The 27,329-nt window shown below is 42.4% G+C and overlaps 1 protein-coding gene across 7 annotated transcripts in view; it reads right to left on the bottom strand.

The window, feature by feature from the left end:
• Window positions 1-27,329, bottom strand: part of LOC122548488 (TOG array regulator of axonemal microtubules protein 2-like) — a 119,760-nt gene that overhangs the window by 33,993 nt on the left and 58,438 nt on the right. For all 7 annotated transcript variants that reach the window (XM_087983549.1, XM_043687208.2, XM_087983548.1 and 4 more), the window contains 5 exons: window positions 18,001-18,167; window positions 16,287-16,443; window positions 12,255-12,407; window positions 6,687-6,828; window positions 2,493-2,598 (listed from right to left, as the gene is read on the bottom strand). In XM_087983549.1, the coding sequence (XP_087839675.1) occupies window positions 2,493-2,598; window positions 6,687-6,828; window positions 12,255-12,407; window positions 16,287-16,443; window positions 18,001-18,167 (725 nt within the window). The remainder of the gene's footprint in view (window positions 1-2,492; window positions 2,599-6,686; window positions 6,829-12,254; window positions 12,408-16,286; window positions 16,444-18,000; window positions 18,168-27,329) is intronic.

Here is a 27,329-nt window from a genome sequence, read left to right as displayed (position 1 = left end):
TCACGCACCATCTCAATTGAGACCAAAATAAGCATTATCATCATCACTAGGTCAAAAATGCTGGAACTTTCTAACAAACAGAATTAATGTAGTACCTTCATCAGATGAACTGGAGAGGTTCACAAGGAAGATTCACCATCAGAGATGAGCAATTAATGTTGGTATTGCTAGCAACTGTCCATTTTCCAAGGGTAGACAAATACAGAACATAACCCACAGGCTAATGCCTGACTACTGATTTTGCAGTTGCCAGATAGATGGGCATGAGAAAGATATAGCAACACACAGAATCCCTACAGTGTGGAAACAGGTCCTTCAGCCCAACAAGCCCACATCAACCCATTCTTACTACTCTACATTTTTACCTCTGACTAATGCACCTAATCTACATATCTCTGAATGCTAGGTGCAATTTAGTATGGCCAATTTACCTAACCTGCACATTCTTGGATATGGGAGGAAACCGGAGCACTCTGAGGAAACCAACACAGACACAGAAAGAATGTGCGAACTCCACACAGACAGTTGCCCTAGGCTGGAATTAAAGCCGGCTCCCTGGTGGCGTGAGGCAGCAGTGCTAACCACTGAGCCACTGTGTCGCTCATTCCTGCTCATTCATCTACCACATATTCTTACCACGTGCCCTACCACATTTTCATATCCAACTATGTAGAGGATTCTTCAGGATCCCCAGCCCCACTTCCCCATCCAGAAATCCATATTCCAAACATGGACTTGCTTCTCCATGAGAAGCTTTCTGTTTTTCCACAATGGAAATTTGCATCTTGTTACTCCATTGTCATGGCTCTGTGTGAAGGAACATTCCAGATTTACATTAACAACATTCATTTATCTAGTACCTTTAATGTAAGGAACATCTAAAGGTGCTTCAAAGCTAGTTGCAAGAAACTCTATTCAACTTTCTATATCGCGCTATGCCATGAACTCTCACTTCAAGTTTTCAGCAAGTTCAGCTCTTAACTGCCCCATAAACCTGAAAGTTTCTATCTTTCACATACCACCTCATTCATATTTCTATTCCTCGGTTGCTTGTTTCAAAATTTATTCATGGGATATGGGCTTCTAGTGCCAATTAGGAGAAAGTGAGGACTGCTGATTCTGGAGATCAGAGTCAAAAGTGCGGTGCTGGAAAAGCACAGCAGGTCAGGCAGCATCCAAGCAGCAGGAGAATCGACATTTCAGGTATAACCCCTTTCTGATGAAGGACTCATGCCTGAAACATCGATTCTCCTGCTCCTCGAATGCTGCCTCACCTGCTGTGCTTTTCCAGCATCGCACTCTCAACTTCTGTTGCCAATTGCCAACTGCCTTTGAGAAGGTGGTGGTGAGCTACCTTAGGTGAACTATTGCAGTCTATTTGGTGTAGTTAGATCCATGGTGCCACGAGGGAAGGAATTCCAGGATTTTGACCCAGATTTTTAAGGAAAGGTAATATATTTCCATGTGAAGATGGTGAGGGGAACTTGCAGGTGTTGATGTTCCCATTTATCTGCTGTCTTTATCCTTTAAGATGGTAGAGACTATATAGGTTTCTAATATATGTTTCACAGCATGCCAGAAATGGCCTTTGTATCTATTCCTAACATTTACACTTATAATCCTACCAAGCAGTGCAATGTCATTCAGCCCTTTATAGCTTTGAAAGAACTAACCAATTGGGACCTTGCCTTTTCCCGAAGGTCTGGAATAAATCCCCTCCCAGTTTATAGTGAATTCCTTTTAAAAGTAATGATGGAATCTGCTGGATCTACATTTTTAGGTAGTGCATTCCAGATCATAAGACTATTCAATTAATTCTGCTTATTTCTTTCCTCAAACACTCCAAAGTTTTCCTTTTTGAGTGTTTAGTTGTTTTCATCACAGGGAAACAAGTGGGCGGCACGGTGGCACAGTGGTTAGCACTGCTGCCTCACAGCGCCAGAGACCCGGGTTCAATTCCCGCCTCAGGCGACTGACTGTGTGGAGTTTGCACATTCTCCCCGTGTCTGCGTGGGTTTCCTCCGGGTGCTCCGGTTTCCTCCCACAGTCCAAAGATGTGCAGGTCAGGTGAATTGGCCATACTAAATCGCCCGTAGTGTTAGGTAAGGGGTAAATGTAGGGGTATGGGTGAGTTGCGCTTCGGCGGGGCGGTGTGGACTTGTTGGGCCGAAGGGCCTGTTTCCACACTGTAAGTAAGTAAAGTAAAGTAAGTAATCTAATCTAAGTCCACAGATTGTTGGCTATCTTTGTCAATGAAGTATATCAGATTTGTACTCTGCTTTATCAGGTTTTTTTTGTGGAAACGGCCTTCCTTGCCTCTCTATACCAGTGCCAAGGAATGAACTGATCTAAAACATAATCTGTTTCCATTTCTCAGACATTTACCAATCGGCAACACCTCCACTCTTATGGTTTGAAATTTGGGAAAGGCCTTCCTGTGCTTGGGTTTCAGAGAATAAGGACCCAGAAAGCCAAGCTTCCACATAGCCTACCTCCTTTGTCACTGCCAAGCAGACAGCATGAAGCTTCGTTAGGAGAACTTCCTGATGGTATCGAGCCAAGCGCCGAACACTTGACAATCCCTTCCTCTTCATCTCCCTGACACGACAAAACCGAAAAGAAAAACCATTAGTTTTTTTTCTTTTTAACACAAGAGGCAATTTTTATGTTTCTTTTTAAGGGGAACTGAACGCAAGAGGAAAGAAGTTATGCTTCAGCTATAGAGGGCATTGGTGAACTCCCATCGAGAGTACTGTGCACTAATCTGCTCACTGTACTTATGGAAGGATGTTAATGCAATGGAAGCAGTATCGAGAAGGTTTACTAAACTAATGCCTGAAATAAGTCGATTGCTATGAGGAAAGACTAGAAAGGCGAGAGTTTGTATCCTCTGAAGTTTAGTAGAATTAGAGGTGACTAAATTAAAACATTCAAGATCATGTGGGGACTTGACCGAGGCATGTTGAAAGGATGTTTCCATGTGGAGAATCTAAAACTAGGAGTCGTGATTTAAGAATAACGGTTCGTTCATTGAAGACAAGAGATGAGGAACCAATTTTCTCTCATTGGGTTGGGTTTCTTTGGAATTCCCTTCCTCAAAAGGCAGTGGATGCACAATCTTTAATTTTTTTTTAAGGCAGAGGTAAATACATCCTTGATTAACAAGGAGACGAAAGATTATCGGGGATATGTAGAGCTCAGGTTAAATGCAGCTGAGCCATGATCTTATTGAATAGTAGAGCAGGTTTAAAGGGCCGAGTGGCCTACTCTTGATCCTTATTTGTATGTTTCACATTCTATTCACTCAAGTTAGTTAAATATTTCACTACACTAAATGTAAGAACACAATGTTACATATACTGGCTTTGCCTGAAGCCTGTGGCTTTTGGAATACTTCATCTCCATTGAATTCTGTGGAGAGATAATCAGAGATGCTGTATCCAGAATTTCTTACTTGGAACTAGTTGAGAGGAAATATTCACCAATGATACAGGACCCTGGTAAACTTAGCCACGACCATGTTGACAATCCTAGCAAATGCCCAATGACTGGACACTGACTAGAGATAGAGAGGAGGGGCTAAATCAGATCATAAGTTAAACAATGCAAAGCCTATGTTTTAAAAAAAAAGCCTACAGATTGCAGGAGCAATGGTAAAACCAATTAGTATTAAGATTCTGGGAAGGATCGAGTTACCTCATGGAATGAAGATTTGTCAATTTCTTCAAACAGAGTCATTCAGATCAAATTACCTGACAATCCCTATATTTTGGTACTGGGTTCCTACTCTGTTCGATTATTTCTGCTGCTTAATTCAAGAAGTGAATATTTCACACTCTTTAACACAACAAACTATTCTGAATGATCAAGATTTGAATATGTTGCAGTCTCTAAAATCACCATGACACATCTCCGATCCTCCATCATCTTCTGCACTGTGGACCACACCAACTCCTCTCATTGCAAGGCCACTGCAACATTGCAGGGACATCTCACGAATTGAAGGATCTCATGGCTGCTTGCTCACTCTTTTAGGACTCCTTGCCTTGTGTTATAGCACTTTGCGTCCACCACCCCCCTCCCCGCCCCCACCCCACCCAGCTACACCTAAAAGGCTGATAGTATTTCTGTCTTGCCTTACGGTTTAGGGCAAACACAAAGCCAGGCAGCTTGTTATGCTGGCTAGCAGTCATCAGTTAAAGGAGATGGTATCTTGCCATGTGGCAGTGTGCTATGTCAATTGTCTTGTCTGTACTACATGATAGCTCTGTATGTGGTCAACACAGCGCACATGCACAAAGCCAGTAGCTGTGTCTCAATCGTCCTCAGTTTAGTCCAAAGAAGCTCAGCACAGTAAGTCAAGGGCAGCCTCTGGTATCAGTCCAGGAGCTTGGGCTAAATCAGTATCTATGGACCTTTGAGGATGTGGCCACAGTCAGTCCTGTGGGTCGAGTGCAGCCAGCCCAGGGAACAAGAGGACAGTCGGGGAGGTGTACAGATATCAATCCAGTGTCTGCTCAGTCATTGTGCAGCTAGGTCGCTCCAGTTAGTGGGCAGTGTCACTCCTCAGGGTCAGTCTGCTAAATGTGAAGTGCAGTTTATCAGAGTCTATCAATATCCTTTTATAATTTTATGCTATCATCTATACTATTTGCAATGACACCTAACTGTGTCATCAACAAATGTGGATATTTGATTTTCTATGTCATTATCGAAGTTGTCAATAAATAATGTGAATTATTGAGGCCTTAAAACAGATCCTTGTGGGACTCTTTGGTCACATCCTGCCAATTTGAGTACCAACCCATCATCCCTTCTTTCTATTGCCTGCCACTCAACCAATTTCCCATATCAGTAATTTGCCCTCAGTTCTATGGGCTTCAACTTTAGTTAATAGTGTCTTATGTGGGATTTTATCAAATGCCTTCTGGGGAAGTCCATATAAACAACATTTCTGTTCACAAATTCCCCTGTCCACAACCTTGGTCCCCTCTTCAAAGAATTCAATGAGGTTTGTCAGGCATGAACTGTTATGAACCCCTGATTGACTGAAAATCTTAAGGCATTCAGTTAACCATCCTTGATTATAGACACCAAAATTTTCCCCACCACAGATGTAAGCCTAACAGGTCTGTAATTCCCTTGGTTTCCTTTCTCACCAATCTTAAAAAGAGGAGTGATTCATGCAATTTCCAATCCAGATGGATAACTCCTGCATCTAGGAATTCTGAAAGGTTATAGTTAAGACACCTTCAACGTGCTCCCCTAATTCCTTTAACTCTCTCAGATAGATTAGATTCCCTACAGCGTGGAAACATGCCCTTCGGCCCAACTAGTCCGCACCGACCCTCCGAAGAGCAACCCACTCAGACCCACCTCCCTCCAACCAATGCACCCAACACTATGGGCAATTTAACAGGGCCAATTCACCTGACCTGCACATCTTTGGACTGTGGGAGGAAACCCATGCAGACACAGGGAGAATGTGCAAACGCCACACAGACAGCTGCCCAAGGCTGGAATCGAACCTGGGACCCTGGTGCTGTGAGGCAGCAGTGCTCATCACTGAGCTATCGTGTCGCCCCTAGAAACAGTCAGGTCTTGGGGTTTTTTCACTCTTTAATTCCATAAATTAATCATTACTAGTGTTTTCTTTCATTAATTTTATTCAGTCCCTCTTTCTGATCTACTATTAATTTTCTCAGGACTTCCAGAAAGAACCACAAGTATGCTGCTTGAAAATAGGTCATAGCCAAAACTGGCATTGGAATAAAGGCCTGGAATTATTACATCAACAAAGGTTGACCTCAAATAGCAAAATGCAATAACTCAGAGCTTAAGACAGGGGTGTAATTTTTAAAATGATCAAACAGATTGCGCACATTAATAATGAATTTACCACTGTAAGTATGTGAATAAGGATATAAAACACTGATTGAATAACGATACAGTCAGCATTATATATGGTTTTGTCCACTTCTTTCTATCCCTTTAGACCTCAGCTCTGCTGATGTGCAGCATAAATATTGAGACACCAACTGGTGACTGTTCCATTTCTGTGCTGTAGACTCAATGTAATGTGGGGGAGTCAGGACTTTTTGCATTGGCAGAAATCTCAGCTCTCTGGTAGAGCAGTGCTCTGTAGGCCAGGCCAATGTGCCAGGGTCAGGCTGATGATTAAGACTATCGAGGACTCTTGATGGATTTCTGCCTCTATTGGGAAGTTGGATAGAAAGTAGGCAAATGGTAGCATTGGGTCTTTAGAAAGTTCCTGAAGAACTGAGAGGCTGGCCCATTCCTCACATTCTGCCTTTTATCTGGTTTAAAATGGAGGCAGAGCCCACACTATTGATCACCCCGTGATCAACATGACCTATCACCCTGTGCCCTGTTCTCAACACTGCTAGGATGGGAATTATGGGAAATAGGTCATATAATGTATTCACCTCATTTGCATTTTATTCAAACATACTTGCCCATATTAGAACAAAGATATTGTCATCCGCTTACTTTCCTTTGCAGCTGATAGCTCTATAACTAACAAAGAATTGGCAGAATGGCACCCCAAACCACATTCTGCCTATGCAGGACAGGTTTGATGAGGGGGAAATCCTGCCTGGGTTCTTTGATTCAGGTTTTCGCAGCTGCCTTGAAGTAAAGAATATTTTTAAATCCAGAAGTCTGACCAGTCACTGTTAGCCAGGAGTTTCAGTGCCTCGGTCAATCCTTGCTCCTGTCGGGTGAATGAGTGCATCTTCAGGAATTCTTCATCATCCATATCTGCATCTCCTTCTGGGGAATCCAAAGGGAAGCCAGGCAGTGACTGAGCTGGAAGAGCAGGCATGTTATGCAGTGAAACATCAGTCTCAAAGGAAATGAAACTTTGTACTTGGGTAGATAGCAATTGTTGGTAACTAAACAGACCAATTGGTCAGACAATCTAACTTATTATTTACTGTTCTGGTAGTCACGTGATACAACAATAATGGCATTTTAGACAAAACACAAATTCATCTCTATCAGTTAGTCCTTAATAAACCCAGACATGAGGCCCACGTGCTGGAAGGGTTTTGAAAACATAGCTGAAAATGTGTTGCTGGAAAAGCACAGCAGGTCAGGCAGCATCCAAGGAGCAGGAGAATCAACGTTTTGGGCATGAGCCCTTCTTCAGGAATGAGGAAAGTGTGTCCAGCAGGCTAAGATAAAAGGTAGGGAGGAGGGACTTGAGGGAGGGGCGTTGGAAATTCAATAGGTGGAAGGAGGTCAAGGTGAGGGTGATAAGCCAGAGTGGGGGTGGGGGCGGAGAGGTCAGGAAGAAGATTGCAGGTTAGGAAGGCAGTGCTAAGTTAGAGGGATTTGACTGAGACAAGGTGGGGGGAGGGGAAATGAGGAAACTGGAGAAATCTGAGTTCATCCCTTGTGGTTGGAGGGTTCCTAGGCGGAAGATGAGGCGCTCTTCCTCCAACCGTCGTGTTGCTATGGAGGAGTCCAAGGACCTGCATGTCCTTGGTGGAGTGGGAGGGGGAGTTGAAGTGTTGAGCCACGGGGTGGTTGGGTTGGTTGGTCCAGGGGTCCGAGAAGTGTTCTCTGAAATGTTCCGCAAATAGGCGGCCTGTCACCCCAATATAGAGGAGGGCACATCGGGTGCAGCAGATGCAATAAATGATGTGTGTGGAGGTGCAGGTGAATTTGTGGCGGATCCCTTGGGGCCTTGGAGGGAAGTAAGGGGGGGAGGTGTGGGCGCTAGTTTTGCATTTCTTGCGGTTGTAGGGGAAGGTGCCGGGAGTGGAGGTTGGGTTGGTGGGGGGTGTGGACCTGACGAGGGAGTCACGGAGGGAGTGGTCTTTTCGGAATGCTGATAGGGGAGGGGAGGGAAATATATCCCTGGTGGTGGGGTCCGTTTGGAGGTGGCGGAAATGACGGCGGATGATACGCTGTATATGGAGGTTGGTGGGGTGGTAGGTGAGGACCAGTGGGGTTCTGTCCTGGTGGCGGTTGGAGGGACGGGGCTCAAGGACGGAGGAGCGGGAAGTGGAGGAGATGCGGTGGAGGGCATCGTCGATCACGTCTGGGGGGAAATTGCGGTCTTTAAAGAAGGATGCCATCTGGGTTGTACGATATTGGAACTGGTCCTCCTGGGAGCAGATGCGGCAAAGACGAAGGAATTGGGAATATGGGATGGCGTTTTTACAGGGGGCCGGGTGGGAGGAGGTTCAGATTCTCTATTCCTCTTAAGAGCACCATACCTTAAGAGCACACAGAACTCAATGGTGTTTAGCAAGCAAGTGCCATTTGCCTCATCATATTTGTGCTGGCTCTCTGCAGCTTAGCTAGTCCCACACAATCAGCCTTTCTCTGTGACTGCAAGTTCTATCTTATCCTTCACTGTATTAAAATAACCTACACTTCTTGCCTTTAGTCCTTTTGTTAATCACCTTAAATTACTGATCTCTGGTTCTTGACCTTTACACCAATGAGAAAGGTGTTTATCCACTTGGTCCCAGTCTCTCTTGATTTTGAGCACCTCCGTCAAACTTTCTGCTCCCTAAAGAAAACAAGGCAGCTTCTCCAATTTATTCATGCAACTGAAGTCTTTCATCCCTGAAAACCTTCTTATAAATCCTACCTGAAGCCTTCACTCATTTCTAAACCGTGGTGTCCAGAACGGGACATAATATTCCAGTGGAGGCTGTACCAGTGAATAGATTTTTAAGGGGTTGATGTAACTTCCTGGCTTTGATATTTCGTGCCTCTACTCACAAAGTCCAGCACACCAAAGGCTTTTTGCACCGCTTTTTCAACTTTCCTTGCTATCTTTGACAACTTATGTACGTGTACCCCCAGGCTTTTCTACTCCAGCAACCTCAGCTTCTCAATCTAGAATCTTACACTTTAGTAATATTGCCTCTCATTTTTTTCTACTAGACTGCATTACTTCATACTTCTTGGTATTAAACTTCACCTGCCACATGTTCACCTATTATTCCAATCTATAATAGTGACCTCTTCATCACTATGATTGTCACACTTCAAAACATTTCCAAATTTTTTGTCAACATGCAAATTTAGAAATTGTGCCCTGTTCATTAATATATATCAAGAAAACTAGTTGTTCTAATACCTGCTACCTCACAGTGCCAGGGACTTGGGTTACCGTCTATGTGGAGTCTGCACATTCCCCCACTGTCTGCATGGGTTTCCTCCGGGTTTTCTGATTTCCTCCCATAGTCCAAAGATGTGCAGGCTAGGTGGATTGGCCATGGGGGGGCGACACGGTGGCACAGTGGTTAGCACTGATTAGATTAGATTAGATTAGATTACTTACAGTGTGGAAACAGGCCCTTCGGCCCAACAAGTCCACACCGCACCGCCGAAGCGCAACCCACCCATACCCCTACATGTACCCCTTACCTATCACTACGGGCAATTTAGCATGGCCAATTCACCTGACCTGCACATCTTTGGACTGTGGGAGGAAACCGGAGCACCCGGAGGAAACCCACGCAGACACAGGGAGAACATGCAAACTCCACACAGTCAGTCGCCTGAGTCGGGAATTGAACCCGGGTCTCTGGCGCTATGAGGCAGCAGTTTCTGGCGCTGTGAGCCAGAAACCCGGTTTCAATTCCCACCTCAGGCGACTCTCTGTGTGGAGTTTGCAAATTCTCCCAGTGTCTACGTGGGTTTCCTCCCACAATCCAAAAATGTGCAGGTTAGGAGAATTGGCCATGCTAAATTGCCTGTAGTGTAAGGGAATGAGTCTGGGTGGGTCTTGCTTTGGTGGGTCTTGCTTTGGTGGGTCGGTGTGGACTTGTTGAGCCGAAGGGCCTGTTTCCACACTAAGTAATCTAATCTAATCTAAATTGTCCATAGTGTCCAGGGATGTGCAGACTAGGGCAGTTAGCCAAGATAGATGTGGGGTTATGGAGATAGGGTGGTGGACTGGGTCCACGTGGGATGTTTTTCAGAGGGTCAATGTGGACTTGACAGACTTAATGGCCTCTTTCTGCACTGTAGCAATTCTATCTTAGAATCAGAGTGTCATGGAGAGGTACAGCGTGAAAATGTTGCCCCTTAGGTCCCTTCTATATCTTTCCCATCTCACCCTAAATCTATGCCCTCTAGTTCTGGACTCCCCCATCCCAAGGAAAATACTTTGTCTATTTATCCTATCCATGCCCCTCATGATTTTATAAACCTGTATAAGGTCACCCCTCAGCCTTCGACGCTCAGGAAAAACAGCCCTAGTCTATTCAGCCTCTCTTTATAACTCAAATCCTCCGACACTGGCAACATTCTTGTAAATCTTTTCTGAACCTTTTCAAGTTTCACAACAACCTTCCAATAGGAAGGAGATCAGAATTGCACACAATATTCCAAAAGTGGCCTAACCAATGTCCTGTACAGCTGCAATATGACATCCCAACTCCTATACTCAATGCTCTGACCAATAAAGGAAAGCATACAAAAAGACTTCTTCACTATCCTATGTACCTGCGACTCCCCTTTCAAGGAGCTATGAACCTGCACTCCAAGGTCTCTTTGTTCAGCAACACTCCCTAGGACCTTACCAATAAGTGTATAAGTCCTGCTAAGATTTGCTTTCCCAAAATGCAGCACCTCGCATTTATCTGAATTAAACTCCATCTGCCAATCTTCAGCTCATTGGTCCATCTGATCAAGATCCCGTTGTAATCTAAGATAACCTTCTTCGCTGTCCACCACACTTCCAATTATGGTGTCATCTGCAAACTTACAAACTATACCTCCTATGTTCACATCCTACTCATTTATATAAATGATGAAAAATAGTGGACCCAGCACCAATCCCTGTGGTACTGCACTGATCACCCCTCCCCACCTTACTAGTTTAAATCTTTGAGGATCCCAAGCAGCTTTAGCAAATCTCCCTGCCAATTCAGGTGCAATCCTTCCTTCTTATACAGGTCACTTCAGCCCCAGAACAGATTCCAATGATCCAAAATTGTGAATCCTTCTCCCATACCCAGCTCCTCATCCACACATTCATCTGCTCTGTCCTCCTATTTCTACTCTCACTAGCTCATAGCATCAGGAGTAATCCAGATAACTATGTGTCTTAGTTTCTCATGATCAGCCAGCTTGGATTATATTACGATCCCTTTCCCAGTAAGAACGTGCCTAAACTGTGCCTTGTATGATAGACATGGATATATGCATTAAGGAGCAAGTCATATACTTACAAGAAGGGAAAATTCTCCATTTTGGATGAGTTCTATAGTGGATGCATAAAATGGCCCACCATATCAGCACTCAGGCAGCAAAAAATAATTTCATAACATTATCCCTATCTCCACTCATGGCTTATTTGAAGAGGAGCTGGGAGTTACCCTCCAATATTTTACTCATCTCTGCAAACCATGATTTTTATCATTTTGAAGGACAAGGGCAGCAGATAAATGGGAATACAAACTTGGGGCAGCACGGTGGCTCAGTGGTTAGCACTGCTGCCTCTCAGTACCAGGGTCCCAGATTCGATTCCAGCCTCGGGCGACTGTCTGTGTGGAGTTTGCACATTTTCCCCGTGTCTGCGTGGGTTTCCTCCGGGTGCTCCGGTTTCCTCCCACAGTCCAAAGATGTGCAAGTCAGGTGAATTGGTCATGCTAAATTGCCCACAGCATTAGGTGCATTAGTTGGAGGGAAATGGGGCTGGGTAGGTAACTCTTCAGTGGGTCGGTGTGGACTTGCTGGGCTTAAGGGCCTGTTTCCACACTGTAGGGAATCTAAACATCTAATCTAATCATGAATAGAAAATTCCCAACTATCTTCCAAATTTAAAACCTCAACCACCAAGAATGACAAGGGCAGACAGAACATTGAAAATATCACCACTTGCAGGTTTTTCTCCAAGTCAAGCATCACCCTAACTTGGAACATACTCTTGTTCCTTCAGTATCACTGGATTGAAGTCCTGGACCTCTCTTCCTAGCAACATTGTCAATGTAACTGCACCACATGAACTGCAGCAGTTCAAGAGGATAGCTCACCACTACCTTCTCCAGAGCAAGGAAGTATAGGCCTTGACAGTGATGCTCTGATCCCACAAAAGACTAAAAGAAATATTAGGCAAAGTGCAGCCTTATCTGTGGCTTCCTCATGTTTAATCTCCCCTCTCCACCCTAGTCTCTTATCATTCTACACAAACCTCTCACTAATTAAAACAAGCACTGCTATAAATGAATCAACAGTAGTCAGGCACTATACTGTTTCCTTACCTGAGAACCGTCGAGCCACATTGTTGGTCTGAATAATATTTGGGATGCTCGGCAGCGAAGGATGATTGATTCGTTTACGCAACGAACTGCCATTATTAAGACTAGAGTTAAGACTGATGTTGCTGAAGTCCCTGCTGTTCAACAACTCTGGAACTGCACAAAAAAGAAACACAGGCAACTGCAATGTACCTTCCTATGAACCCCAACAACAAATTGTATTGATATAACACATGACATAAAATACGCCTCACAGGAGTATAAATCAAACTGAATTGATTCTTAGCACACACCAAGTCCGCGATTATTAAACGTCAGTTCAAATAAGTAGGGTTTAAGGAACATCTTTATAAGACCTGAGTTTTTCCAGAGGAGATTTTCCAGAGTTTAGGGACTTGGCTACTGGAGCCACCACCACTAGTGATAGAATGAAAGAAGTGGGAAACACAAGAGAAGCAACTAAATTCACATAATTCTGTCTCTCTGATCTTCATCCTCCAGTTCACAACAGCCAATGTCTCTCCAAATGCACGGGCAGACTTGACCTCTGTCCAGTCTCATTATGTTTGTTGACATGAAAAGACAGAGTTGTTTTTTTCTCACCATTCATAGCAGCTTTAAGTTAAGACACTTAATACACTGGAAAAGTACAAGATGCCTTTTCCATTTTCTATCAATTCAAAAGGCAAGATTCCTAATGAGTTCATTCTATTTTGAGCTTGGCAACATCACTCTCACCATGTCTTTAGATGGCAGCAGTGTTCTAGGCATCGTCTGGACTCAGACCGAGGCTTGCTCTTTCCATCTGCTTCTCTTTCTTTCCCCCTCTTCTTGTTCTTCCCTTTTTAAGTTTTTTTTCAAACTTACCTTGTGGAGGGAATAGCAGTGATGGCATTGAAGCATTGCAGAGGCCCAAGGTGGGATACTCTAGGCCCAGAGCAGAGTGGAACAGTTAGCAGTTAGCAGGCCAGTACACAACGGGACAGCCAGTGGTCAGCAGGCTCAGAGCAGAGTGGGAAGGGTAGTGGTCACGGACTGGCGTACAGTGGGGCAGCCAGTGTTCGGCAGGCCTGGAGCACAGCGGGATAGTTAGCGGTTGGTGAGCTGGTATGGAGCGGGAGGGCCAGCGGTTCGCAGGCCCAAAGAGCAGTGGGACAGCTAGCAGTTGGCAGGCAGGTATAGGATGGAATGGCCACTGATCAGCAGGCCTGGAGCACAGCGGGATGGCCAGTAGTCAACAGGCCTGGAGCACAGTGGGATGGCCAGTGGTGAACAGGCCTGGAGTACAGCAGGATGGCCAGTAGTCAACAGGCCTGGAGCACAGCAGGACAGCCAGTAGTTGGCGGGCCAGTACAGGACAGGACAGCCAGCGATCGGTAAGCCCAGAGCAGAGGTGGAGAGCCAGTGTCGGCAAGTTAGTACAGAACAGGATGGCCAGCGGTCGTCAGGCCTGGTGCACAGTGGAATGGCCATTGGTCGGCAGGCTAGTACAGAACAGGACAGCCAGCGATTAGCAGGTCCACAGCAGAGCTGAACAGCCAGAGGTTGGCAGGCCAGTACAGAGTGGGATGGCCAGTGGTCGTTGGGCCCAGAGGAGAGCGGCAAGTGGGATGGTAGCCAAGAGCGGGGCAGCTGGTAGTCACAGCCTGTCACAGATGGCAATCAACAGCTTATGAACCTGGTTGAAGTTGGCCAGCACAAAGGAGAGAGTGACCACATGTGGAAAGCCCCCAGCATGCAGTGACTGCAGGCTGTAGAAGGACTGTGATGTCTATCTTTTAACTTTATTTCTGTATTTTCCTAATTTATACTATGAAGAACTATAATGCAGAACTTTTAGCTTTATTTAAATGTCTCTATTTTTGTACCTAATTTATTTTAGTACATAAGATTTGTAACTAGGTACTTTGTACCTAACATGGCACCATGTATGGCGACATTATATTACACCTATTTCACTGTACTCCTGTACTTTTGTACTTGAATTGTGATAATGCTATCACTTTAAAAAAAGGTTCTTTTGTCCTTGGTTTTTTTGAAGAGGGGTCTAAAGGAAGAGGTACCGAGGAGTCTAGGGAGTTTAACAATGGAAGGGGACCGGCCATTTCTCCCAGTTCAGGTTTTTTTTCCTAGTTTGGTTTAGCTGTAGCAGCCACAAGATGTTGTCGTCCAGAAGAGTTGCAGTAAAGGATTCCTCTGACTTTCTTGGAAATCTCTCTTTGGATGTTGTGTCCTTCTGCTTGTAAGAATCTGTGTTTGAACTTACCTTTTTTGCCAAGGGGTGTGTTGATGGAATGTTATTGCATTGGAACAGTTAATTACTAATAATTACTGTATTGGATAAGTTAAGTTTTCCAATTGTTAAGGTATTCGAAATTCCACTTTCTTCTGTTCATGTTTCACCTGTAGTGTTTAAATAAATTCTGTTTTGTTTAAAGCCAAGTGGTTTGCTCAATTGCATCATACCTGGAACATCCACTTTGCATCTGTCTTTAAAACAAGAAAAAGTTAGGGTCTAGGCTACCTTCTTAAAATAATTTGAGGGGGTCTGATCTGGTCAATAACAAAGTACACTTGATAATAAACCTAATTCTAAGCCTATTCATCACCAATGCAATGTTTCATCTTTGAATTATTAAAATACAAAATATAAACTAACAAAATGGGTGGCACGGTGGCACAGCAGTTAGCACTGCTGCTTTACAGCGCCTGAGACCCGGGTTCAATTCCCGCCTCAGGCGACTGACTGTGTGGAGTTTGCACGTTCTCCCCGTGTCTGCGTGGGTTTCCTCCGGGTGCTCCGGTTTCCTCCCACAATCCAAAAATGTGCAGGTCGGGTGAATTGGCCATGTTAAATTGCCCATAGTGTTAGGTAAGGGGTAAATGTAGGCGAATGCATCCGAGTGGGTTACGCTTCGGCGGGTCGGTGTGGACTTGTTGGGCCGAAGGGCCTGTTTCCACACTGTAATTAATCTAATGTAAAATGGTTCTTGTAAACATTTTATTGAACATAAAGCCTAGGGGCTATAGGTTCAAATGCCAAACTGGTAAATTTAAATTGCATCAATAAATCTGATAACTTGTGGGCTAGCAAGTCATAAAGTTAAAGATTGGAATAGCATCTTTCCATCCTTGTCCATACCTATAGTAACATTTTAAAAAGATACATCAGATGTGTTTGTATCTGTACTTGGACACACATCCACACATTCCCTTGATATTGAAGTAGATAGGATTTATTTTGCATATAGAAGTAAACAATCACACCAAATGTCATCTAGCAAAGGTGAGGAGGGGAGATGGTGGTGTAGTGGTCATGGCACTGGACTAGGAATTCAGAACCTTCTACTAACATTCAAGATTCGAATCCCACCACAGCAAATAGCAAAACTTCAATTCAATAAAAATCTTAACTGTAAAGTAAATCTATTGTTTTATTCTTAGAAGAGGTTGGACAAACTTAGATTGTCTTTGCTAAAGTGTCAGAAGCTGGAAGGAGACCTGTTGGAAATATATAAAATTATGAGGCGCATGAATTAGGTGGATAGTTGCAGTCTTTTTCCTGGGTGATAATGTCAAATACTAGAGGGCATAGGTTTAATGTGACAGGGGAAATGTTTAAGGGAGCCATGCAAATAATGTGTTTTTTAAAAAACAGAAGGTGGCAGGTGCCTGTTACATACTACCAGAGGAGATGGTAGAAGCAGATATGATAGCAAAGTTGCAGAGGACACAGTTAGACGGACACATCAGCAGGAAAGGAATAGCGGGATACAGACTATGTGCAGGCACGTGGGATTAATTTAGAATCATCATGGTCTGCACAGATATGGTGGGCCAAAGAGCCTACTCCTGAGTACTGTTCAATACTCTAAGAAAAGGCTGATCATTGAGTTTAGAGCTTTGAATTTCCAAATACTCCCCCGTTCCCCCTAATAACAGCATATCATAATTGCCCTCCCCTCAAAACATCAACTCTCTCCTTTCCGATAATCTTTATTTCCTCCCCTTACCCCATGACATCTGCTTTGTTACCTGGGACGGTGTCCCTATGGGGTGTGATCTCCTGCAGGCGCTCTTCCAGCTGCTGTTTCAGCTTTCTTTCCTTCCGATGTTGTCGCTGCTCCATCTCTTCCCTCCTTTTCTGATGCATCTTCTCCTGCACTGACTTTGAGATTGTCAAGTGACGCAACTGTGGAAAATTTAGGGGGTGGGGGAGCGTGGAAAATAGATTTAGCATTGAAGTACTGATACCCAGATTTTCAATTCCTGCATAGAAGTAAGGACAAAGATATGAAAGGACAACTGTGTAACACCAGAAACACTGATGGAACAGATTAACTGATGCACTGACAGTTTACTGTACTTGCTTATGTACTTATAGATATTTTTAATCAACCTATTCAGGGATGCTTTTATATATCTATGGAACAAGTGGGACTTGAATCCAGGCCTCCTGACTCAGAGTTAGGGACAATAACGGTGCTACAACAAACTCATTAATATACTTATATTTTTAATACGGATACTAACAATCAGATTTGGATTAAAATATTGGAGGCATCAGACTCTTTCTAAATTAACTTTTTTCTGTTTGCGTCTTATCCCCTAGGACATCATACTGCTAGGTAACACTAATTTTATTTACTCTGCTTTCTGCAGGATTAAATATACATGAATACATTTCTCGACAATCCTGAGCCAGTAATGGAATTCTAAACGACATGAAAACTACGTCTCATCTTCTTAACACAAACAATATCAAACTTTAAGCCATACATGACTCTGGCCACTTTGGAATCCAAGTGTGCAAATAGTAGTTGTATATCATACCATGAACCTACATCATGACCTGCTGTTCATATGCCGTAAGTCTCTTCCGATTCCAACGGTGCTACAACAAACTTCAGGCTCTCAAAGTACCTTTGTCTTCCCTTCTGAATATACCTATCAAGTTTTTGAGAAACATAACCTATTCCTGTGGAGTAAGTTCCACAGTCAACCTGTTTTCTGAGGAAGGTAATTCTCCTGGATTTATCAGGAACCATCATATTTCCTGGTGTCTGACTATGAATTCTCCAAAGCATTTTTAGCATTTGCATTGCTTTACTGCCCTCCAATGTCATTTTTAATGATTTGTTCAGCTAGATCCAGAAATTCCTTTGTTCCCCTATTCCTTTCAGTTTTTTCTCCTATTTTGCAAGGCACGGTTAATGTTTTCATTCTTCCCAATCTGATAATGCATTGCCTGAACAGGTGAAGGAAAAAAAATTCAGGCGTAACTTAACTTGAAAGTGAAAAGTTTGCAGGGTTATGGTTAAAGATCAGAGAAGTGGAACTAATTGAGTCTTAACTTTTAAAGAGTTGGCACAGTCTTGATAGTTTCCTTCTGTGCTAATTGGTGAAACAGACAGATAAAGTTCAGTGCAAAGCCATGTGAATCGAAGCATTTTGGTCAGAAGAACAATGAAAGACAATACAAAATGAGGGAATAATTCACTAAGGGTGCAGCAGAAGAACCTAGGTGTTTATGTACAAAGATCAGTTAAGGTGACAGGAAGGTGGAAAGAACAGTAACTAAAGCATACGGTGTCCTCAGCTTTATGGGAACACAAAAGCAAAGAGGTGACTTTGAACTTGTACGAGACATTGTTAGACCTCAGCTGGAGCATTGTGTATATTTCTGGGTGTCAAATTATAGGAAGGATGTGAATACACTGGAAGTTGCAATGCCATCATCAATACTCACTCTTTCTTCATTCTCCATTTCCGCATCCCTCACTGACTCCTGTTTATTCATTTCTGGACCAGTTTCAGTACTCAGTCTGAATGAGATGATCATAGTCTGGTTCAGCGATGACCCCTCACTTTTGTCCTTCTTAGCCAACAATAATGTGCTCTGGTCTGTACAATGTTCTGTTGGAGTGATAGCAGGAAGGTTCAGTTTAGCTCTGCGTCACAACAGTCTGATCAGTGAACAGTAAACGACATAGAGCACTAAGAGTCATAGCACTTAAGTCCTTTTCAGTTTTCTTTTGTGTTCTAAGTTAAAAATAGCCAGCAGCAAAATTTTGGTTTTAAAACAAGGTCAGAGCTTAGTGAATTGATAGCTATTGATAAAAGTTACAAAGTAAAAACTTGATAAATCAGATAAAATAAAGATAAAATTATGAAAGAAGATAGATAAAAGACACTCAAAGGTGAAAATCAGATCTATCCAGGATTGACTTGCTTGAAGATTTCTTTTTCTGAAGATGCAGATATTGAAAAATTTGAAGTCAGAACTCAACAGTTTCACTGCTTTCTATAGTTGAATATTTAGAGGTTGTTTGCACAGGTAAATTCAGTAAGTTGAGTAGGCATTGAGAGAGAGTGTGAGTAAAAAGAGACTGCAGAAGATGGAAACCAGAGTCTAGATCAGAGTGGTGCTGGAAAAGCACAGCAGGTCAGGCAGCATCCAAGGAGCAGGAAAATCGACGTTCGGACAAAAGCCCTTCATCAGGAATAGAGAGAGTGTGAGAGAGATAGAGAGAGAGATTTATAGATTGCTTGGACCTTTTATACAGAACTCTGGTTTATTCCTGAAAAGACACTCTCTTTAGCTGTGATCTTTCCTCTCTGAGGATGTTGCTTGTCAGAATACTTCCTGAAGAACACTTTTTAAAAATCAAGCTTCGGAGCCTTATACTGATTAAACTTAAGAATGATTGCTATGTCAACTTTTGATAATCATTGTCCCACAAGGTACATTTCTGGGTGTCACATTATATGGAGGATATAGTGCATTGCAGAGAGGGAGAAGTATTATACAAGAGTGGTTGCAGGGATAAGAAACCTCAGTTCTCAGGATATAGTGAACAAGTTGGTTCTGATCTTGGAGAAGAGGAGATTTTATACAAGTTTTCGAAATCATGAGTGGCTTAGGTAGAGCGGTGGGCACAGATCTGAAGTGATCTGCAAAAGCAGTAAGGATGAAATGAGAACAAGCTTTTCTAGTATTTAGGGTATGAAATGCACTAACTGGAAGTGTGGTGAATTCAAATTCAATTGAGACAGTCAAGAGGCCTTTGGATGAGTATTTAGATAAAAAGTAGAGTGCAAGTGTTTGGGGAAAAAGCAGGAGATTGGTGCAAGGTAATAGAACCAATGCACACATCATGGGCTGAATTCTACACTGTATAACCTCCCTGATTCTGTGAAGGTAAAGTTAGTTATGTTTGAACTCTGGGGGTTTCTACTCTCTCTCATCTAAGTAGTTCTGAATTTTTAAGGATAACTGTGTCTAAGTTGAGATAATATATCAGTCCGTCTGCTTTTGGTTGGCAATGACTTAACAATACTCAGCCACGTGACAATGACTTTTGTCTGTGTCTGTTACTTAAAAGTAAAATTAGCATCTGTTACAAACTATGCACTACTAAAATTACACAATCATAACATATGGAAAGGACAAGGAGAAACTTAGAGAAACTGCTCTTCATGGGGTAGTCTGAGAGTGGGCGTGATGGTGATAAAAGGTTGACAGACAAAAGGCAATTCCAAGAGGTCTGAGTAGTCTGGCAGTCACTTCCAAGATGTCTTTGATGTAGGGAAGAGTGGTTTGGGTTTTTGGACACATTTTGTCTGCTTGTTGCAACAAAGTCTTGGCTTCATGGTAGCCCACAAACCCACCAACACACTAAAACAGCAGCTAATGAACTTGAAAGATCCATACAGACAACAAGCAAAACTAATGTCATTGACAAAGTACCTTGCAAGAATTGTAACAAACACTACATTGGACAAACAAGCAGAAAACTAGCCACCAGGATACATGAACATCAACTAGCCACAAAAAGACGTGACCTACTCTCACTAGTATCCTTACATACAGGTGAGGAAGGACACCACTTCAACTGGGACATCATCAATCCGCGGACAAGCCAAATAGAGACACGCATGAGAATTCCTAGAAGCATGACATTCCAACCGGAACTCTGTCAACAAGCACATCAACTTGGTTCCCATTTACCACCTTTTGAGAAAAAGAACAGGAAATTACATCACCATAGGAACTGACATCACTACAGAAATGACATCACCAACCCAAGGAACCCTAAACACAAACAGAAGGTGGGTCACTAACACCAGTGCTTCACTGGAGGCTCATTGATGATGTTACCTAGTATGGTGACGAAACGTCTGAAAATGAACCTTCTAGTTCAGCAAGCAAACTTACATCCATATTTTCAGCCCGCTTGTGACAATGGAGATAGAGAATAATAAGAAGAAAACGTGGGTGCAAGGCAAGGATCAAACTGATATCACAATTGAGAACTAGGTCTAATATAGAGGGGAAATGAAAAATAAGAACACCAATAAAAAAGTAATAAAATTGAAAATTACAGTCAGTAAGGACGCAGATGCAGGGCTCTTCATTTAGTACACTAACATACAAAAATGTTTAATTGGAAAAGACAAAAGACAAGCTCACAATGTCACGGGATGTGGATGCTGCTAAAGCACGTGAAGCCAAGAGTAGAGAAATGAAGTTAAAAATCACACAACACCAGTTTATATTGCAACAGGTTTATTTGGAAGTACGAGCTTTCAGAGTGCTGCTCCTTCATCAGGTAACTAGTGGGGCAGGATCATAAGATACAGAATTTATAGCAAAAGATCATGGTGTCATGCAATTAAAACGCTATATTGAACAAATGGCAATCTAGTTTTGTTGGAAGCTAGTGCTTCCAAATAAACCTGTTGGACCATAACTTGTTGTGTGATTTTTAACTTTGCCCACCCCAGTCCAACACCGGCACCTCCACATCATAGAGAGATGAAAACACTGACTAACCACATAACTAGCTTTCAATAAGAGAAAGATAGTCACGTTGATGCAACAATAGAATACATGCCAGACAGAAAAAAGGTGAGTGTGCGTTGTGCTCAACCACGAATCTCACAGACAAAAGGAAATAAACTGGATTCAGATCAAAGGGTCAAACGTGTAGAGAGTTGAATCACTGAGAAATGATGTGCAGTACAAAGCAAGGAGATAGTAAATGAATTCTCAGAGAAGCAATGGGGCTAATGAGCAAGAGAAAGAAGCAAAACATTTAGAACCTTGAAGATGGCAATCAATTAGAGATACAATAGACATGGGAACCATACAATTGCAAGAAATGTAGCAGCTCCCATAGAAAATAATTCTCAATAAACCATTGATGAAGGAGATGACACTGAGGATTGAAGGGAGAATGCCCAGTAAAAAGCAGTCTCTGCTTAGATGCAAAGAAGCTCTGATATGAATGCACTCAAAGTGTTTTGATGTGGCTTTTGTATACTTCGGAGATTAAATCGATCAGTGGTGGTCAAGTAATGAAATCATGATTATAAAGGTCACTTTTTTTATTTTTGTGTTTGTTTAAATTGTGGGCTGAAATGAGAAAAAGACTGTTTTACAACAAGGGTCTGTAAGTGTTGTTGCATGTCTTGAAAGTAATTTGATATTCGTTGCGAACATTGTTTGCACAGGTGTGGGTTACAGCTTATGTTTGTAGATGAACTGGATCTAATGGGCTGTGTACAGGTGGAGCTTTGGTTAGCAACAAGTAGCAGATTGATAACTGGACACCAATCCACAAACAAATGATAAAGGTCTTCTGAGAGAAACAGAGATAATGTTGGAGAAACTCAGCAGGTCTGACAGAATCTGGAGAGAGAGAGAGAAACAGAGTTTGCATTTTGAGTCCAGTATGATTCTTCTTCAGAATTCTGAAGAACCTGTGCTTTCTAATGAACAGTCATGCCAGACTCAAAATTTTAACTCTGCTTCTCTCTCCACAGATGTTACCAGACTTGCTGAGTTTCTCCAATATATTCTGCTTTTGTCTAAGATTTCCAGCATCCAGAGTGTTTACTATCCTTTTAGACAATTATGCAACTGGTTTTACAGGTGGCTGAATACTGTAGGGCTGTGGACAAGATAGAGAAACACTTTCAAACCACAACCAGCTTAGAAACTCTCTATTCTGCAGTTAGCCACATTAAGCCCAAACAAAATTAGTTGATCTTTCCTTCAGCAATTTCTGTAAGATGTGACATTTAATTAATAAGTCAGAGATAATTATATAAGTGAACCAGCCACCCTGTAACTCTTGCTGACAAGTGGAAGTATCCAGAGAAAGATGACTGAGAAGTGATATTCAAACTGCACAAAATTCATAAGAACCATTTCAACAGATCCTGTGAACAAAGGAGGATGACAAAATTGCTCTGGAACAAGTACAGATGAAATTTACAAGAATGTATCCAGGGTTGAAACTTTCTGAGAAAAGATTGGATTAGCTAGGGTTGGTTTGCTTAGAACAAGGGAGGCTTATGGGTGATGTACTTGACAAATTAATGAGGCATCTAGATAGAGTAGACAGAGAAGAACTGTTTTTCTAGTGTAGAGATCAAATACTGGGGCACAAATTCAAGGTGATTGGTGGAAGGATTAGACGGAAATACAATGAAAAACCTTTTCCCCCAAAGGGATGGCCTGTGTCTAGGATTCACTACTCAGTAAAGTAGGAGGTCATGATGCAGAGGTGCCAGTGTTGGATTGGGGTGGACAAAATTAAGGATGAAGGAGCAGCACTCCAAAAGCTAGTGCTTCCAAATAAACCTATTGCACTATAACATGGTGTTGTGTGATCTTTAACTAAAGTAGGAGGCAGAATCTCTCAACTCATTTAAAAGGTACCTCGATCTGTAACTGAAGCATTGTGACCTGCAAGGGTATGGACTTTGCACTGATAAGTGAGGTTAGAATGGGTGGCTCGCTCAAATGGAAATATTGGGAACTCGTTTAGTGTGGGAGTTTAGTGAAGTGGCTGAAGGTGGTATACCTTTTCCTAACTGCTTTGGAATGCACCAGTTCAGCTACTAGGAACCAGCCTGCATGCTCAGTTTAAGAAAAAAATGGCAAAAAAAATTATGAATCTAGTAAGCTGATTGGTACTTCTGTTAGAGATGGTTTAAATAACCTGCTTAAGGACACCTCAGTTATGGAATATTTATAAATAGGAAGTAGTAAATATTTCATGTAGATACCTGTTTAATTATTAGGGGAGTATAATTTTCAGCTGTAAGCAGAATTAGCATTTGTAGAAACAGCTTTGGATTAATTATAGTAATTATTAATTTCACATGACTGATTTAATTAATTAACATTTATCTATTTAGTACCACTCTCTGATAGGACGAGTATTGTCCTGTACTTGTAGAAATGTGGAAACCTCTGGTTCAGAAGTGATTCAGGGCAAACAATCTGTAGGAAATGTTTAGAATTGCAGGAACTCCAACTCAAGAGTTTTTGAATTGGAGGTTGAATTGAAGTCATTTCAGTGTATCAAAGGGAGGAATACCTGAACACTTTGTTCCAGAAGACAGTCAAATTAGGACAGGGAGGTCTGGTTCCAACTGTAGCAAGGGACTGGAGTGTGCGACCAGAGTGTTTCAGATAAGCTGTCCCAGAATACTGTAGAGCAGAAGTTGCAGTCTTTGCAATTATCTAACAAGGTTGAGGTGCTTAAATGTTTGGATAAAAGCAAACTCTGTAAGATGGAGAAGCAGAATAATCAGAGCAACATGATTCAGGATGTTTTTTAAGTGAGGGGAGAGAAATGGAGGTTAATATAGTGAGGGGAATGGACTCGGTTCTGCGCAGCAAGGAGAATGAGTCCAGATGGCTATGTTGCCTATCAGGTTTCAGAAAACCTGGACAGGAACTGGAATGGAAGGAGGAGGGTCAATGGACATCGTACAAGTACTAACGACATCGGTCATGTTTCACCTCACTGGAGTACCACGCTGGAAATCAAATTTAGTTATTCTCAGAGTTATCACAAATAATAGTTTTCATGAAAGTACATAAAATGCCCCAATGTACCTGAAGTTGAGACCCAGGTTGACCAAAATCACAGACTGAGTTTCTGTACTTAATGAGAATTATTGTTTATTACTAATTCTAGCTACTTAGCTTGTGTTACAAACAATTACAAACCGTTGACATGTAACTACTAGTTAAAACTCTAACCCTCTTAGAAAACTAATTTTACACACACATATAAGCAGATAGAAAAAAATGGGTTTTATGCGTAGTTGGAATGACTGGAAAAGCATTTCAACATTTCTGCCCATAAGGCTCTCCTTCTGGCTTCCACAATCTGCTACAACTAGATTTTCTTCTCCTGAAACTTTCACTTGCATGCAAGAGGCACAGGGAAACTGATTTGAAGAGTTAAGGAGGAAGTATATCCACTGGGTTTGGTCTGGTTTCCACCAGGACTTTAAGCATCATCCCGGCATACCTAAGGAGGGAAAGTTTGATAGGGGTATTCGCCCAACTTTCAATGAGAGGACTATTCGTCAGATCTATACCCATTGTCAAAACACTTCCAACACACAAGGTACAGCAGGTAATAAAGACAACAAAAATTTTGGCATTTTTTGCTAAAGGAATGCAGTGTAAAAGTAGGGAAGTGTTGCTGCAAATGTACAAGGCATTGGTGAAAGTATCCCTGGAGTAAAGAGACCTAAGAGGCATCTTTTTCACACAGGGGGTAGTACATGTATGGAATGAGCTGCCAAAGGATATGGTGGAGGCTGGTACAATTGCAACATTTAAGAGGCATTTGAATGGATATATGATTAGGAAGGGTTTGGAGGGATATGGGCCAGGTGCTAGCAGGTGGGACGAGTTTGGGTTGGGATATCTGGTCGGCATGGACGTGTTGGACCGAAGGGTCTGTTTCCATGTTGTAAATCTCTATGACTCTATGACTGTACTGCATACAGTTTTGGTCCCCTTACTTGGAGATGTGGACAATTTAGAAGAGGTTCACTAGATTGATTCCAGAGATGAAGGGTTTGGCTTATCAGGAGCGATTGATTGATTAGGCCTGCACCTTCTGGAGATCAGAAGAATGAGATGAGATCTAGTTCAGGTGCATTAGTTGTTAAAGAAGATTAACAAAATAAACCTAGGAAGGATGTTTCCTCTTGCGGGCCAATCTCGAATTTGGGGTCATAGTTTTAGGGTAAGACGTGGCAGATTTAAAACAGATGATGAGGAGAAACTATTTCTGGTCATAGTCAGAATCATAGATCATGAATCTGTGGAATTCACTACCCCAGCATGCGGTCGATGCTGGGACATTGAGTAAATTTAAGGTGGAGAGAGGAATGGGTCGAACTGTTATGGAGATCAGTAGGAAAGTGGAATTGAGGTTGAGCTCAGTAAATGGTGGAGCATGCTTGAAGGGCTGAATTGCCTATTCCTGCTTCTAGTTCTTTTCTTTGTGCTTTGCCTATGATATAGTGTGCAGTGTCCGCCAATATAGCAGTAAAGTAGTCCAAAAGCCTGGTTCTCTATATAAATGTAGAACCTATCTGTGACCGGAGGGGTTGTGGATTGAGGAATGCTTGTGTCTTCCCTCTCTGCCATTCTTGCAGGTATAGGGGTAGATTTCACTTGGTTCCTGCTCTGTTTAGCCTCTGAGTTGTGTGCTGCAGTCATCTTTAATGGCAACTGCAATTAAAACTAACTTCTCCTCCTGAGCCACTATCTTAAAGGGTCAAACGCCAACAAGCTTTAAGCTAGGATGAAAGGATGAGGCAGTCAGTGTACTCTGACAACTGAGCAGCAGCATACAATGACATGGAGCTTGCTGTACCAAACCCTGTCTAACCAGTCTCCTGGTCTTGTTATTAGTAACTAGCTGGTTGAGGTCTGCTTGGGATGTTAAAGTAGCATGTTGTTTAAGATGGTTCAATTGCCCCTTGAAAACAATTGGCAGGCAAATGATTTAAGTCAGCCAATCCTGAATGTAATTGCAAACCTCTGGCTGCCCTCTACAAACTGTCAAAATCTTGGAAAAGAAAAATGTTTCTTACTTTTGTTTGATATTTAACATTTAATAATGGAAGAGGCAGTGACATAATGGTAATGTCATTGGACTAGTAATGTAGAACACTTAATTTCTGGGATTTTTTTCTATGCATTCATAGGATGAGGGCATCGCTAGCTAGGTAGCATTTATTGCCCATCCCTAATTGCCTGGAGGGCAGTTAAGAGTCAACCACATTGCTGTGGGTCTGGAGTCACATGTAGGGCAGAGCAGGTAAGGATGACAGCTTTCTTCCGTAAGGGACTTTTGTGAACCAGATGGGTTTTTCCAACAATAAAAAATGGATTCATGGTCGTCATTAGATTCTTAATTCCAGACAGTTCATTGAATTTAAATTCCACTATCTGCCAAATCCCAGTCCCCAGAATGTTATCTAGATCTCTGGATTAACAGTCCAGCAATAATACCTCAAGGCCATCGCCTCCCTGGGTCATGGGTTCAAACACCATCATGGAAAATAGCGAAATTTGAATTCAATGAAAAATCCGCAATATAAAAACTACCCTGGAGGCAACTATGTAACCGCTGTCAATTATCATAAAAACCCATCTAGTTCACGAATATTCTTTAGAGAAGGAAATCTGCCGTCCTTACCTGGTCTGGCTGGCATGTGGCTCCAGACCCACAGCAATGTGGTTAATTTTTAACTGCAATTAGGGGTAAATGATGAATGCTGGGCCTAACCAGCAACAGTTACATCCCGTGAACAAATAAATAAAATGCCTTTGAACCGGACACAAGTATTTGCAATACAGATAAATTGATTGTTTATGCCTCAGTTGCATACAGCCTTCCTTTGATTGCTTAATTCTGAATTGAGAAATTGCCCATTTTTAATTCCCAATGACACAATGTGACCAAAATGAGCAGCCGATCTAGAAAGTCACTTTACACACAAGCGGCAAATCAAAGTGTGGTCTCGTGGTTTCTGAAGAGAGATGGAGGAGCCCTTAATGTATGCATGCCTACTTCCCTTCGCAAAATCTGTGTTGACATGGCAGTTCTAGGTGTCAGAAACAAGACTAACACACTAATGGAAGTGTCTCACTCAGAGGGTTGTGGTTACGAATTTGACAAGTGTATTCAAGGCTGGGATTAACCCAATTCGGAAGAATATTAGAATTAAGCAATATAAGAATTG

The sequence above is a fragment of the Chiloscyllium plagiosum genome, unplaced genomic scaffold (genome assembly GCF_037043375.1).
Source record: "Chiloscyllium plagiosum isolate Xiang-an unplaced genomic scaffold, Cpla_swu_hap1 HiC_scaffold_3, whole genome shotgun sequence".
Taxonomy (NCBI): Eukaryota; Metazoa; Chordata; class Chondrichthyes; order Orectolobiformes; family Hemiscylliidae; genus Chiloscyllium; species Chiloscyllium plagiosum.
Note: the sequence above shows the minus strand (reverse complement) of the source record. Positions and strands in the feature narration are given on the sequence as shown.